Here is a 15,584-nt window from a genome sequence, read left to right on the forward strand (position 1 = left end):
TCTTTAGCTAATTATAGTGTTTTTCAGCTGAACCTTTGGTTTATATCTGGTGTTAGCACAGTTTTTCTTAAGTTGTCAGGGGAAGGTGTTTGGAATATATGGGGAAAATGATAAATGATTTTGGAAATTATTTTAAATTATAATGAAATATATAGATGAATAAAAATGTTCTTTAAACTCTAGAACAGCTATTACTACAATCTCCTTTAATTTGAAGTTGTTTGTGGGTTATAGGGGAGGAAAAAGTTTTCCTTAACCCTCTTCGGGTCCCTGGCTGGGTCTGAAAATTAAACTGACAAAGCATACAGATTTATTTAACATAAATTTTATGTGACGTGGGAGCTTTCATAAGGAAATGAAGAGCTGAAGAAACAATTTGGCCTGAGTATTTTTATGCTAGGTTTGATGAAGAGTGGGAAATTTAGTGGAAATGTGATAGGTCAGAAAGTATGAGGCAAGTATAGTAAACTGGGGGAGACTTAGCAAGGTCTTTTAGTTAGAGTTCTTGGCATCCTTTTGTCTTCAGACATAAAGATGTTCTTTTCCTCTAGGTATAGAGAGGACACGTCTAACATGAGGATTTTATGACCTGTTTCAGGGGAGAAGGGAAGGGAGGGTCAGAATGACCTTCCTGTTTCTGCCATTTTCTCAAATTCCTTCAGCCAATGTGCCATAATTTGGTGTAGCGTGTCCTGAACCCCATCAACATATTGCCATATATATTTAGAACATCATTTCATTATGTAAAGGAATTTAACAATTTCCATTAATGTTGTGGAAATGCTATATTGAATTCTATTTCTGAAAACATTTTCCAGAGGTTTTTTTAAAAGATCTGAGTTCACTTTAAGAGATTTTTTTTCCCCAACCTAAAATGTAGGCTTCATTGTATGTAAACAAGAAACTAAAAGTAGGCATGATTTTTAAAATTTTGGAAGGACATAGAAGTAGAATATATACTATCCACTTGTTAGAAATCTTGTTGCTTAAAGGCTTCTGGTGAAAGTCAAGTTGATTAAAAACCTGAAACCTATTATAACACCATACTCATGCATTGTGTTATTTTTTATCCCCTGGTTTTGGAGACCTATGGAAATAAATCCAGGCTAGTTATTGTTGATAGTTAAAGAAATTAATTTAGTAACAGTTTCAGATAATATAAGTTGTTTTAAGGACACATAACTTCTACAATATTTTTTAATTTGGATATCTTTGGATTAAATGGTTTTCTTGGTTAATTTGGTTCCGTCCTATAACCTAGTTAAAAAAAAGATCTTCCTCCCTCGCTATAGCTACCTTCTCCCCGTGTCTCCTTCTCTTTGGTCTGGATGGCCCAGTCCCTTTTACGAATCTGATGAAATCTGTGAATCCTTTCCTCTAAAAAATGCGTCTCAGTTTCTTTATCATTTTAGGGAGTTCATAGATTTCGCCCTTCATCCCACACATACCTTGCACTAGTAGGGGCCCATGGACCTCGGGTGGGCTACAAATCTTCTTAGAAGATTACATTCAGACTCCTTATTATTATTCTAAATACTTAACAATTTCTCTTCGAAATAGCAATAACAATAGTGTTGTTGATGCTGATATAATAATTACAAGAGTAGGAATTATAATAATGTTTAAAATTTATTCTGTGCTAACCTTATCCCAGGTCCTATGCTGAATCTTTAAACGGGTTTAATGGTTATATCACTAATGATATCTCCAAGTAGAATACATTCAGTGTGCATTTATTGTGTGCTTTAGAAAATGCTATATCTTTAGACTACAGAAGAGATTATAAGCATTTTGATTCTAAGAACTTTTCTTATTCATCTTTATTCATTGCATTTATAAGGTACCAAAATCCCTTTGGAGTACTGAATTTACTCTTAGTTCTATAATTCCAATAGTCTCCTTTTTACTTCTAATCTTCTTTGTCATCCTTCTTCCTTTGAAAATTAAGTATTCCATCCAAGACCCACCATGTCCCATAATTCCTACAAGTTTTAGCCTGGACACAGTTTCTTGTATTTCCCTTAGGAAATCTTTGTCCACTCCCCAGAGTCTAAGGTACATGCTACTCCCAGCTGCTACAATAACTTTTTCTCTGTGTATCTTATAGTAATGTACTTTTTTCTGTAATTTTTATGTAACCCTAAATTGTAAGCTTTATGAAGAAAGAATTATGGGTTTCCTGTTCATTTATTTGACAAATATTTATTAAGTGCATAAAATGACAGACCCACTTCTAGATGTAGAAATACATCAAAGAAGCCAGGAAAACAGTGTGTTGAACAGGAAATTACAATTATGTTGAATTAATTTTGTGGTAGGATTGATACAGTTTCCTCTGGCAACATGAGACATGGGCGTATACTCTAGTGTTCAGGAAGTTTACCAAGAAAGTGAGGCCTAACACCTAAGTAGGAAGCTGGAAAGACATGAGACAGAATACAAATGGAATGAAGTATTCACTGTGCTGGAACATTGCATTCAAGAGAGTAATACTGTAGGATGAACTTGGAGAGGCAGTAGATGGTTCAATAAAGTTTATGTTTGAACTTTGCTTAAGAGAAATGGGTAAGTATTGAAGGACATTTTTGAAAGATCATTAAAAGTGCAGTGGATTGGAGGGAAACAGAACTGGAGGCAGGGAAATGAGTTAAAAAACTATTGCAAATGATTGTGGGAGATAGAGTAGGGGAGAAGAATGGGGAATGATTGCTAATGGGCACAGGTTTCTTTTTTTAGTGTTGAAATGTTCTTGAGTTAGATAGTGGTGATGGTTGCATAAGCTTGTAACTATAAGGGAAACACTGTAAAGTGGTAAATTTTATGGTATGTGAATATATTTCAACAACAACAAAAATTTTAAAGACACTGGCAGTAGGCTGAGAGAAGACGGTGACTTGCACTAAAGTAGAAATAATGGAGATAGAGAGAAGTAGAAGTATGTAGAGTTAGTAGGCAAAATAGAGTTTATAGGTATTTGAAGGTTCAGGTCAGTAATCTGAAAATAGAGATGAAGAGTCTCAGTGTATACATGGTAATTGAAACTGTGGGAGTAGATTAGACCATATTTGGAGAAAACATATAGGTGAGAAGAGCAGATAATCCTTAGATCCAGGCCTATGGAACGCTAAGGGATGGGGAGAAAAGAAGCCTATGAAAGAAATAGAGAAAGGCTGCTTTATCCATTATTTACTACAGTAATGTTCAGCAAATGGTAGGTGATCAGAAAATATTTATGGAATGAGTTGAAAGAAGTTAGACTAAAAATTCTTTTTATCATATCAGTGGCCTGTTAATTGTCATCATCATCAGTACTTGCTAACAGGCATTGCTTTAGGCACTTTGCTTACATTTTGTTGTTCAATTCTCAGAATAATTCTGCAAAAAATATATCTCTGATAGACGGTGTAATTTATCATCAAATGGCTAAATGAACTTACATACATCTGAGTCTAAGATTTATGTTTTTTTCCTGTTAGGCCTAAGTTTCCCAAAATCTCTTCTGAGAAACAGATGTTAACAGGTATTTAACAATAAAAATACAAAAGAACCATTGATGGAGATAATAATAGGATTATTTGGAATCAATTTTTATTAATAGGATGCTTGCCAACTTGGGAAATAGAGCAGTTTTGGCAGGAAAGGAGTATAATGTACTAGTTATTCAGGGAGAATTGGTTCTTAATAATATTTATGAAAATTTCGTGTTTTACTCTGTCTCACTTGGTAGTATATCAGTCATTTGAAAGAATGAGTCCTTTAAACTATGTGATATATGCTGTTTTCCTAACCAACTACTTCAGTTTTGATTTCCTCATCTCCCTTTGCAATCTGCTTGTTGCTATTTCCCAGTTTTGACATTTAATTTCTGTTAGTTGTGCTTTATAGTTTTCCTGAAATGGCTTATTGAGTTTTCTGGTATAAAATTTCTTATTTTTGGCTTATTCTGCAACTATTTTAGCATCTAGGTGTCATTCTTCATCATTCTATTCTGACGTGAATTAAAGTATATAGCACTATCTTAGAAGTGACTGGCTCTTGAAAATCATTGTCAGTTATATTGTCCTAAATATTGCATTTAGTTGATAAAAGGAAATGCACCTGGAAGGTGAAGTTAATAATTAATAGAAATCTTTCCATATGTTGTTAAAGACTCTTCATGTGAAGCTTAATATGTAACTTATTCAGCCCCTGTTTAAATTCAGTTGTAAGTGTTCTCCTCCTGATCCCTTACGTTAATGACGCATCAGCTCTTATCATCTCACTCTTGCTCAAAAGCCCATCCTTCTTCCTACAGAATGCTGCCTAAACTTCTTAAAGTGGCATTTAATGATCTGGCCTAGATCTACTTTTCCCATCAGTTTCTTCCCTTGCATATAGCAGCTCTGTCATTATACTCCTATTAATTCTTTATTTCTCTTTTTCATTGTTTTTGTCGACGCTATAATCCTTTATTTCCCAAACTATGTTCAAAGGCTCCTTGGGTGCTGTAGCAAACCCACATTGGGTCTGTAGGATATTTTAAATTTTCTAGGCAAACAGTGACATCTGTCAGATACAGCATGCACCACTAGCTCCAGGTGTTTCCTTCTTTTTTTTTTTAATTGAGTTACAATCTTGTGTGATTTCAGTTGTACATTAATGTTTGTCATTCATGTTGTAGGTGCACCATTTCACCCTGTGTGCCCACCCCCAACCCCACCTCTCCCCTGGTAGCCACTAATCTGTTCTCTTTGTCCACATTTTTAAATTCCTCATATGAGTGGAGTCATACAGAGATTATCCTTCTCTAACTGGCTTATTTCACTTAACATAATTCCCTCAAGGTCCACCCATGTGTTGCAAATGGCATGATTTTGTTCTGTTTTGCAGCTGAGTAGTATTCCATTGTATATATATACCACAACTTCTTTATCCATTCATCTGTTGATGGGCACTTAGGTTGCTTCCATGTCTTGGCTATTGTAACTAATGCTGCAGTGAACATTGGGGCACATAGAACTTTTGGAATTGCTGACTTCAAGCTCTTTGGATAGATACCCAGTAGTGGAATGGCTGGATCGTATGGTAGTTCTATTTTTAATTTTTTGAGGAATCTCCATACTGTTTTCCATAGTGGCTGCACTAGTTTGCGTTCCTGCCAGCGGTGTATGAGGGTTCCATTCTCTCCACAACCTCTCCAACATTTGTTACTATTAGATTTAGATATTTTTTTCATTCTAATGGGTGTAAAGTGATATCTTGGTGTAGTTTTGCATTTCCCTGATGATCAGCGATGATGAGCATCTTTTCATGTGCCTATTGGCCAGGTGTTTCCGTTCTAACATTAAATTGCTGCATTCTTTTTGGTTGTATCATATACTCTGCAAAACTGGTTTTTGGTAGTTTCTGTGATTAAGAAACAGGTACTGCACAAAAATCAATGTGAAATAGGAAATGAGGGTGGTGATCACCACCTGATTCCAAGGTTTGAGAATTTTGCCGCACGCAACAGGTGCTAAATTGTTACAAAATAATAGTTATTAAGTTGTTTGGAACTAACTACTTAAATGGAATTTCTTTTGCCTTAGGGACACCATGATTAAATTCCTAAGACAGGAAAGGAGGCAAGTACTCTATGCCTCTACTTTCTTTCCAAGTCATAGCCATTTTTGAAAATTATACCCATCGTTCAAAAACTGATTGATAATGTCACCCATTTCTGGGAGCCTTTTCTGATCCCCTCAGCTGCAATTAATCTCCCTCCTGGATGTTTTCTGGTAACATTCTGCCTTTAGTATTGCTTTTAAAATTGAATTCAACTAATCCACGTGGTTTTTTTTTGGCACCTGAGCTAACAACTGTTGCCAATCTTTTTTTTTTCCCCTGCTTTTTCTCCCCAAATACCCCGGTATATAGCGGTATATTTTAGTTGTGGGTCCTCCTAGTTGTGGCATGTAGTATGCTGCCTCAACATGACCTGATGAGCCGTGCCATGTCCGCGCCCAGGATCCGAATCGTTGAAACCCTGGGCCACCAGAGTGGAGCGTGCGAACTCAACCACTTAGCCACTGGGCCTGACCCTAATCCACGTATTTATTTGAAGTTACCAATTATGCCTGTGCTTTTCTTGTTCTCCAGTTAGGTGTAGTTATTTATAGTATAGTGAAGCTCTTTCATTTGTATAAAAGTGATCCAACTATAATAGATGAACTGAAGTGCACGTCTTGTTAGTCTATTTCTAATTCTTAAAACATCCTTACAAGATCTTAGATTATATTCCACATTTTATATTTGAAGAAATTGGGATTTGGCAATGTTGATTTCCGTCACTGACATACCTCCTAACCTTTGGCTATTCTATTCTTGTTCCTTTTTCTTTTACTATTGAATATGTGATCAGCTTCTTTTTTTTCTTTTCTTTCTTTTTTTTTTTTTTTGATGAGGAGGATTTGCCCTGAGTTAACATCTGTTGCCAATCTTCCTCTTTTTTTGCTTGAGGAAGATTAGCCCTCAGCAGCTAACATCTGGGCCAGTCTTGCTCTATTTTATACGTGGATGATCACCATAGCACAGCTGATGAGTGGTGTAGGTCTGTGCCCGGGATCTGAACCCGTGAACCCTGGCCCATCAAAGCGGAGTGCACCAAACTCAACCTCTATGCCATGGGGCTGGCCCCTAGAATCTGCTTTTTGATATCTTAATAACATTTATGAAAATTTTGCAGACATGGCAGAATTTTCAGACATTTCACAACAGGCAGAGCAGGAATCTGATCTTTCATAGGAAAGAAACAGATTTTGATTGGTGTTTCATTGAATCTATGAATCAATTTAGGGAGACTTGCTGTCTTAAGAATATTGAGTTTTCTAATCCATAAACATAGTACTATAGCTTTCCATATATGTAGGCTTTTTTTTCCTCACCGAATTTCTGTAGTGTTCTATGTATAGGTCTTGCACATGTTTTCTTAAATTTGTCCCAATGTGTTTCATTTTTTGTTCTATTGTAAATGACGTTTTCTTCATTTTAATTTTCAACTGTTCCCTGATAGTATATAGAATTATATTATACTTTTGTGAATGGATCTTGAATCCTGAGACCTTGATAAACTCACTTTTTAATCCTAGAGCATTTATTTAGATTCCCTATGATCTCATATATTCCTTAAGCATGCACAGGTTGGTATCCAGCCAAAGCCTCAAGAGTTATTCTGTATGGATTTCAGCTTATTCCTCTCTGAAACTCTTTTCCGTAATTGCTAGCCTTCTTTTTCTTCTTTGAACACTTATCTCTGTCCCCTCATTTCAGTGAGAATGCTGGGCTTCTTTGTACCTGCAGCATTTAGTCTGGAAATTGCCTCTTGGCATAGAGCTTGCATGATGTCAGGGCTCACCTTGTTTCTTATCTGTCAGAGATCACAGCCCTTCTCTGCCTGTTGTCCAATGTCTGAAAATTCTGTAGTTTCCTTTTGGTTTTGTTTTCTAGTTATTGACAGCACAAGAGTAATTCTAGACCCTGCTGCTCCCTCATGGCTGAAGGGGAAGTTAAAGATAGGTGTTTAAGGATATACTATACGTATATAAACAAAGAGAAGCTGGGCCATTTGTTTTAGCTAAAAGAAATATGAAAACATGGTTAAATCTCTTTCCTGGAGAATCTGAAAAAGTAGCAGTTGTGACTTCGTATTAGGGACACTGTTATTTTCATCTTTTTATCCTCTAGTAGACACCCACTAAATATTTATTGATTGGATGTCAGAATGGTAGGAAATTGGTTAGGTGTTGGTAATGTTGTGTTTGAGAGAAAATTTTAGGACAACTCTAACTTTAACAGAACTCTTAACAAATTAATTTGGAAACTAAAAACGTTGATATTTTTCATCTATTTCAGCTTTCTTAGTTATATCTTTACTTACTCAGCTAGATTATTAAGTGCAGTAAACATGGCTTCTATTCCTTTTGTGTATCTACTTTGGCTTACTAAACTTGCATTTTTTAGATTGACTTCTTTGTGAGTGTGTGTGAGGAAGATTGTCACTGAGATAACATTGTTGCCAATATTCCTCTGTTTTATGTGGGATGCTGCCGCAGCGTGGCCTGATGAGTGGTGATGCTAGATCCGCACCTGGAATCCGAACCTGTGAACCCTGGGCTGCCAAAGCAGAGTGCACGAACTTAACCACTATGCCACTGGGCTAGCCTCTAGATTGACTAACTTTTGAGTGGAAATAACTGATCAAAAATAAGGTTCTCACATTTTGTTCAGTGTCCTGGTATGCTAATATCAGAAATAGCCAGAATGTTAGCCATTGTGGTGAAATTTTCAATAGTGGAATTATAACAAAACCTGCTGAATATCTGTATTATTTGTCCATTTTTGTCTTGCAGGTATAAGGAATATTGATTCATAATCGAGATATTTCAATTCATTTAAATACCAATTATGGAAGTGTTATAAGTCAAATTTAAGCCTGGTAGTGAGCTGATATAGCCCCCTTTTCAGATTATAGTTTGAATATGTAAAGTTTGATTATGATGACTTCAATTTCACTGAATGGTTTTCTATTATTTTGATAGCATATTAAGTTATTTAAATAATCATAGTAAAATTTGTTGTTGGCTTGTTTTTTCTACATAAAAGAGACATAGCTGATCATTTAACCCTCCTTTCTACATGACTAAAAGTAATTTATAGAACAATACATATTCTCTGCTGTTAAATTTATACTTTCCCTAAGTCTAGTTTAAAGTATTTAAAATCTGTTAGGCATTAATATTGATGCATTTTAAGATATTAACTGCTTGATGTGATTTACTCATTTTAATAAATGGATTGATAATATCCAAGATTGAATAAATTAATTTCAAATTATTACTAGTCTTTAAATGGAATGATTGATTTCGTTATAATATCTTTGACCCACTCTTTAATTTTGAAAATTTCCTAACTTACAGAAAAAGTAGAAAGAATAGTAAAATGAACTTCCCTATACCCTTCACACATAGATCTACCAGTTGTTAAAATTTTAACACATTTGCTTCTCTTTCTTTGTATTAATTAATTAATTAATTAATTCATCCAAACCATTTTGAAGTATTTATCCTCTGTTTGAGAAATTTAGAATTGATACAGTACTATTTTCTGATATAAGTATTCCAATTTCAACAATTATTCTACTAGTGTCCTTTATAGCTGTTTGATTTTATTCTTTTTTTTTTTTTTTTTAAGATTTCATTTTTCCTTTTTCTCCCAAAGCCCCCCGGTACCTAGTTGTGTATTTTTAGTTGTGGGTCCTTCTAGTCGTGGCATGTGGAATGCTCCCTCAGCATCGCTTGATGAGCAGTGCTATGTCCACACCCAGGATTTGAACCCATGAAACCCTGGGCCGCCACAGCAGAGTGCTCGAGCTTAACCACTTGGCCACGGGGCCGGCCCCATGATTTTGTTCTTAATCCAAGACCCAGTAAGGATTACACAGTGTGTGTATTTGTCATATTCATTAATTTACTTTGATCTACAACAATATTTCCACCTTTTTTAGGGGGGTTGTGGGATGTCTTTCTAGGCATTTCCTTCTTTTGAGAGTCCAAGCCAGTTACTTATAAAATATGCCATAATCTGGACTTACCTGATTGTGTCATCATGATTAGATTCAGGTTAAACATTTTTGACAAGAATACTATATAAAAGTGATACTTCGTATTTCTCATTGCATCATAGCAGGAGGCATATAATGTCAGCATCTTTAGTAAGGGAAGAAACTAAGTTAAATCATTTGATTGAGATAGTCTCCCTCAAATTTCTTGCTTGGAACATTCTTCCTTTGCCCCATTCCATATTTGTATTGTCCTTCTCCTATCCTGCAAGCCTAGTTCACAGCAGTTCAAGCCTGCTTCCCAGCGACATCAACTTTATGTCCATTTCACTGTCCTACAATAGACGCAAAATAATTTTACCCAATGTCGTTACCAACAATAAACCTACTATTAAAGTTCAAGACTTTTTTGTTTTTGTTCCTTGTATTAGTAGGTTGAAAAGTTAACAGTATGTTGAAAAGTTGTTTGTATTTTTTTCTTTGTGGTTATGTCGCAATTTGATATTTTCTTTGATTTCTTTACTTCTATTGTATTAAACTTTACCACTTTTAATTGAATTTGAAATTTAAATTGAATTTCGTTTTCAAAAAAGTAAAATTTTAACATTTGAAAAGTCAAGTTCATGTGAAGTATTACATTCAGAGAAGTCTTTCTTCTTCCCTATTTCTGTATTCCATTCCTTGCCACCCACCCTTATAGAAAACAATTTTAATTTTTGGTTTATTTTTCCTATGTTTCCTTTTGTAGAAGAACCAAATTTAAAATTACATGTAAATTCTAAAAGAATATGTTTATATACTAAAAGAATATATGTTCTTAATTCTTTCTTAAACCATATACACTCATACACACTTTTGAACCCTGCTCTTTTTTATTTTTTACTTGACAAAATATCCTGGCAATTACTCCATATAGATGGATGATTCCATACAGCTTTTCCTTTTTCTTTTTTGTTTTAAATTGCTGTGTGGTATACCACAGAATAGATTTATCATAGTTTATTCAACCAGTCTTATACGGATGGACATTTAGGTCGTTCCCAACATTTTCCTATTACAAATAATGTCTCAAAGAATACGTATACATGTGTTGTTTTACATTTGTGGACATGTATCTTCAGGATAAATCTCTAGAAGTCAGATTGCTAGATCATCAGACGGTTACTGTATCTTTATCTTATGCTTTTCTCTCTGTTACCTTCTGTTTCTCTCCTCATTCCTTTAACTCTCAAATATACATGCATTTCTTTTATACTCCAAATATTTGAGAATATGATAAGATTTTATTGTCTTTTGACTTTGTATTTTGCTAACTATAAGTGTTAGAAACAAAATCGATGGTGGCTTTAGGATAGCTAATAGAAGTTTTAGAAACCTCAGGAATTTGAACTAATTATGAAAGATAACATTTCATATCAGTGAAAAATATGCATTTTGAAAGAAATCCACTGTCACTAATTTATGGCAGAGAAATTAAATTTTATGAGACTAATGAAATGATAAGATTAGAATTGAAATTTTTAACACTTTATTTCTGAATTTTTAAAACAATTTATTAGACATGAGCATAGTTTAGCTTAACTTATATATGAATTACTACAAGTATGACAATAATAGTGACAACCACTGCTAATACATATTATCTGGGCTTTTAATGACAATGCTATACTACTTCTGTTGGGACTCACTATTATTTTCCTATATCAAGCCAGCATTGACGTAAGGTCTGTGTGAGTTTAGATTCTGAGCTCTTAACCGCTATGCTCTGTTTCTCTCCCTGAAAGTAGTATAATAACATTTTATGTGGTGGTTATATTAGATTTATTATTCTAATACAGGGTTGGAATTCTATTCATAACTGCCACAGCTTCTAAGCATCCCTTTTATGCCACCATCTATGGCAGAATACTGAACTATGTGTTCTATTTTTCTGACCCATTAATATTATTTATGTTCCTATTTTTCAGTGGATGATTCAGCAACCACACAAAGCAGCAACATTTTTTGGATGCATCGGAATAGATAAATTTGGGGAGATCCTGAAGAAAAAAACTGCTGAAGTCCATGTGGATGCTCATTATTATGAACAGAATGAGCAACCAACAGGAACCTGTGCTGTGTGCATCACTGATGACAACAGGTCAGTGTAATTCCAAGGGAAGCCCTGTACTAATTGGCTTTTTAAACACTGGTATACTCTGAATTCCAATCTGAATTTGGAATTTAGATCTCATGTTTATAATTGCTTTTAATATTTAATAAACTCTTCTTCCTTGTATCATTTTTTCTTATTTTAAAAAAATTTCCTTTGTTGAACCTGCTGTTGTCTTCATGAGGCATATGAGAATGAAATTTTTGAGATTGTCTAGTCTAATCTCTACTTTTTATAATTAGGATCAGAAAAGGAAAGCATTTTATTCAATGTCTTGTGGCTAGTTTCTTGCCAAACTGGCATTAGAAAGAATGTTCTTTTCACCATATCCTGAGAGTAGAATATTCAAATACATATATACATATTTCTTTTTGTTTTAAAGATTGGCACCTGAGCTAACGTGGCCTGGTGAGCGGTGCCATGTGTGTGCGCAGTATCTGAACCAGTGAAACCCTGGGCCACTGAAGTGGGGCGCATGAACTTAACCACTCGGCCATGGGGCCAGTCCCTACATATGTATTTTTTAACATATATGAAATACTACATTATATCTAGTCTCATATGAATTAGGACATCTAAAGCATTTTTGGCAAATAGTCATCCATCCATATTAAAAAACTTCAGTCCTGAGTAATGCACTTCTCAAGAAGCAACCCATTACATTTCTCTACAACTTTGCTTATTAGAGAATTCTTCTGTATATGAATTTGAACTATATCTCTCAGGGCCTTCCATGCATTGGTTGTATTTGTGCTTTTTGCAGCTACATGGAGATTTTCCTTCAATACATTCATGTGTTGCTAACAGCATTTTTACCATATTGCTCATCAGCATAGGCTTTTTTCTCCTTTGCAAAGGAAAAATAAAGTAAATTTCCTAGCTATTATATTGTTAGAATCACCAAAGATTTTCTCTTTTTAAATAGAGATTCACTAAAATTTTGTATTCCTCATAGCTGGAAATATTTAGTCTGTCCTCCTGTATTCCCTGTCTCCCTTCTTTTCCCTCCTTTCTATTTGCTTCTTTGTCTTCCTTTCTTAATCTCCTCCGTTTTTTCTCCTCCCCTTGCTCCATTCCCCTTTCTTACTCCTTTTATTTTTGCTCACTCCTTGACCTCCAGCAAACGTGAATGTATGTTAAGGATCTGACAGTATTCTGGGCAGTAGTCATTAAATAACTAAAATTTAACTTGCAAAAACAGAGTGCCAAACCCATTTTTAATCCTTTCCTGTAACTTTATTTTGTGTGTGTAGGAGAACTTTATGAATTTAAAGTTTCAATAAATAAAACCATCCGTTGTTCAAACATATTTGAAATATTCTTGTTTAGATCTTTCTCCTTTTTCAGTTTTTCTTTTTTTTTTTTTTAAAGATTTTATTTTTTCCTTTTTCTCCCCAAAGCCCCCCGGTACATAGTTGTGTATTCTTCGTTGTGGGTCCTTCTAGTTGTGGCATGTGGGACGCTGCCTCAGCGTGGTTTGATGAGCAGTGCCATGTCCGCGCCCAGGATTCGAACTAACGAAACACTGGGCCACCTGCAGCGGAGCGCGCGAACTTAACCACTCGGCCACGGGGCCAGCCCCCTTTTTCAGTTTTTCTAAAACCAACTTTTATGTGCAGGTGCGAAGTTTTCTCATTAGTCAGAAATGGGTCAAGTTTTGCCTCTGATACCACTCAGGCTAGAGTAAAATTGCTAACTTGTTTTTATATGGTAAATTGCTATTTTAAAGAACTGTTATGATAATATTAGGTCTCCCAGATGCCAGCAGCTTAATTTATATACTAATCTGCCTATAATGATCAGTTTTTGTTTGTTTGTTTTCTAAAGATTGGCACCTGAGCTAACATCTGTTGCCAATCTTTTTTTCTTTTTTCTCTTCTTCTCCCCAAAGCCCCCCAGTACATAACTGTATATTCTAGTTGTAGGCTTTGCTATGTGGGATGCCACCTCACCATGGCTTGATGAGCAGTGCTAGGTCCACACCCAGGATCCGAACTGGCAAAACCCCGGGCTGCTGAAGCAGAACGAGCAAACTTAACCACTCAGCCATGGGGCTGGCCCCTATAATGATCAGTTTTGTTCAGATGATATTGGAAGTCAAAAACTGGAAGTCACGGTCTAACTCATTGTCCAAATTGTGGAACCTCAGAAAATTGGATAAATTGTTTTAGATAGGTCTGGTAACTCTTACTGCCACTATCCAAAACTCGGGAATCAAAGAATTTGGATAATATAATCTTCCCAATCCACGTTCTCATTCTCCAAATGTATCTAAATACATTTGGAAGGTAAGAATATGTGTATCTTTCTTTTGGAGAAGTTATGTAGTTTCCTATCGAAGAGTAGTTTTGGTATCGAAATTGAGTTTAGTAGCTGATACTGGAAATGTTTGCTTTTATTTAGTAACCATTTTTGTCAAAATTTTACTAAAGTCTTGATTACTAAAATATTTTTTATAAATTAGGCCTAATTATTCTAAAGTATGTAACAGTTATTTTTTCATATGAATTTATCAATGTGTGTGTTACTCTTATTTTCCTTCATTTAATTGAATATAAACAGATGTATCCTTCAGTAGTCGGTTGGCATGTGGATGAGTTTTGGAAGAGAATCGATCTATTTTTTTCTTAACAGAGAAACCAGCTATATTACCAAATTCTCAAGTGGTGAGATGATATATTTGGATTTTTTAAAATCGTAACTGTGAGCATTTGATTAGCAAAATGAAAAATTGGCAAGTTATTTTCTAGTTTGAGTCAGAATGATGAGGGAAAGATTTTTGGTTTTGTTTTTTTTGAAGATTGGTTACCTGAGCTAACATCTGTTGCCAGTCTTTTTTTTTTTTCCTTCTTCTCCCCAAAGCCCCCCAGGAAATAGTGCATATTCTAGTTGTAGGTCATTCTACTTCCTCTATGTAGGATGCTGCCCCAGCATGGCCTGATCAGCAGTGTCATGTCTGCGCCCAAGATCCAAACCCGTGAAACCCCAGGCCACCGAAGTGGAGCACACGAACTTAACCACTCATCCCTGGGGCTGGCCCCAGGAAAGTATTTTATTAATTTGTTTGTAATGTAAATAATTATTTTATTAAGTTTAACTGTTGGGCAATAATGAAAAGCTCTATGTGACATTTGCAGCAAGATTTTAAATGCAGTATCCTGCTTAGATCTTTTAGCTGTAAAACTGAACCAGCACAGGGAGTTTTCAACTATAGAAACTACTTTAAATTTATTCCAGTCCTTAAAATGTAATGATTTGCAAATTAATTCCTCATAGTAAATACAGTCTACATTTATATGTGTGTTTTGTGAAATTAATCCCATACTTGATTTCTAAAGTATTAGACTAAATAATAAATGTACAGCATGTTGATACTTAAAAATGAAGTTTTTACTAGCATATATATATATTTTTTTCTGCGTAACAGCATGGTAGCATATTTCTTAACTGCATTTTGAACTATTAATATGTAGAAAGTAGATAGTCGTATCATGTTAGTTTCAAAATGTAACTTAAATGCCAGGTTCTCAAAATACCACATCGTATTTAGGACATGTATTAACATCTTTGTTTTTCTCAAAGGCCACATAGAAGTTTCAAAAAGTTCCCAAAACAAAATTAATTTTATATATATTTATTATAGTCAATATACAGCAAAATTTGCAAAAATAATGTTAATTGACAAGTTTGGCAACAGTGTAAGTAAAACCTATGCTTTTTGTTGTTGTTGTAGGTCCCTTGTAGCTAATCTTGCTGCTGCCAATTGTTATAAAAAGGAAAAACATCTTGATATGGAGAAAAACTGGATGTTGGTTGAAAAAGCAAGAGTTTATTACATAGCGGTAAGTATTTACCTAA

At 34.8% G+C, this 15,584-nt stretch overlaps 1 protein-coding gene across 6 annotated transcripts in view; it reads left to right on the forward strand.

The window, feature by feature from the left end:
- Positions 1-15,584, forward strand: part of ADK (adenosine kinase) — a 523,666-nt gene that overhangs the window by 246,559 nt on the left and 261,523 nt on the right. For all 6 annotated transcript variants that reach the window (XM_023625334.2, XM_070227663.1, XM_070227653.1 and 3 more), the window contains 2 exons: positions 11,542-11,714; positions 15,460-15,568. In XM_023625334.2, the coding sequence (XP_023481102.1) occupies positions 11,542-11,714; positions 15,460-15,568 (282 nt within the window). The remainder of the gene's footprint in view (positions 1-11,541; positions 11,715-15,459; positions 15,569-15,584) is intronic.

This window comes from Equus caballus, chromosome 1 (assembly GCF_041296265.1).
Source record: "Equus caballus isolate H_3958 breed thoroughbred chromosome 1, TB-T2T, whole genome shotgun sequence".
NCBI classification, from domain to species: domain Eukaryota; kingdom Metazoa; phylum Chordata; class Mammalia; order Perissodactyla; family Equidae; genus Equus; species Equus caballus.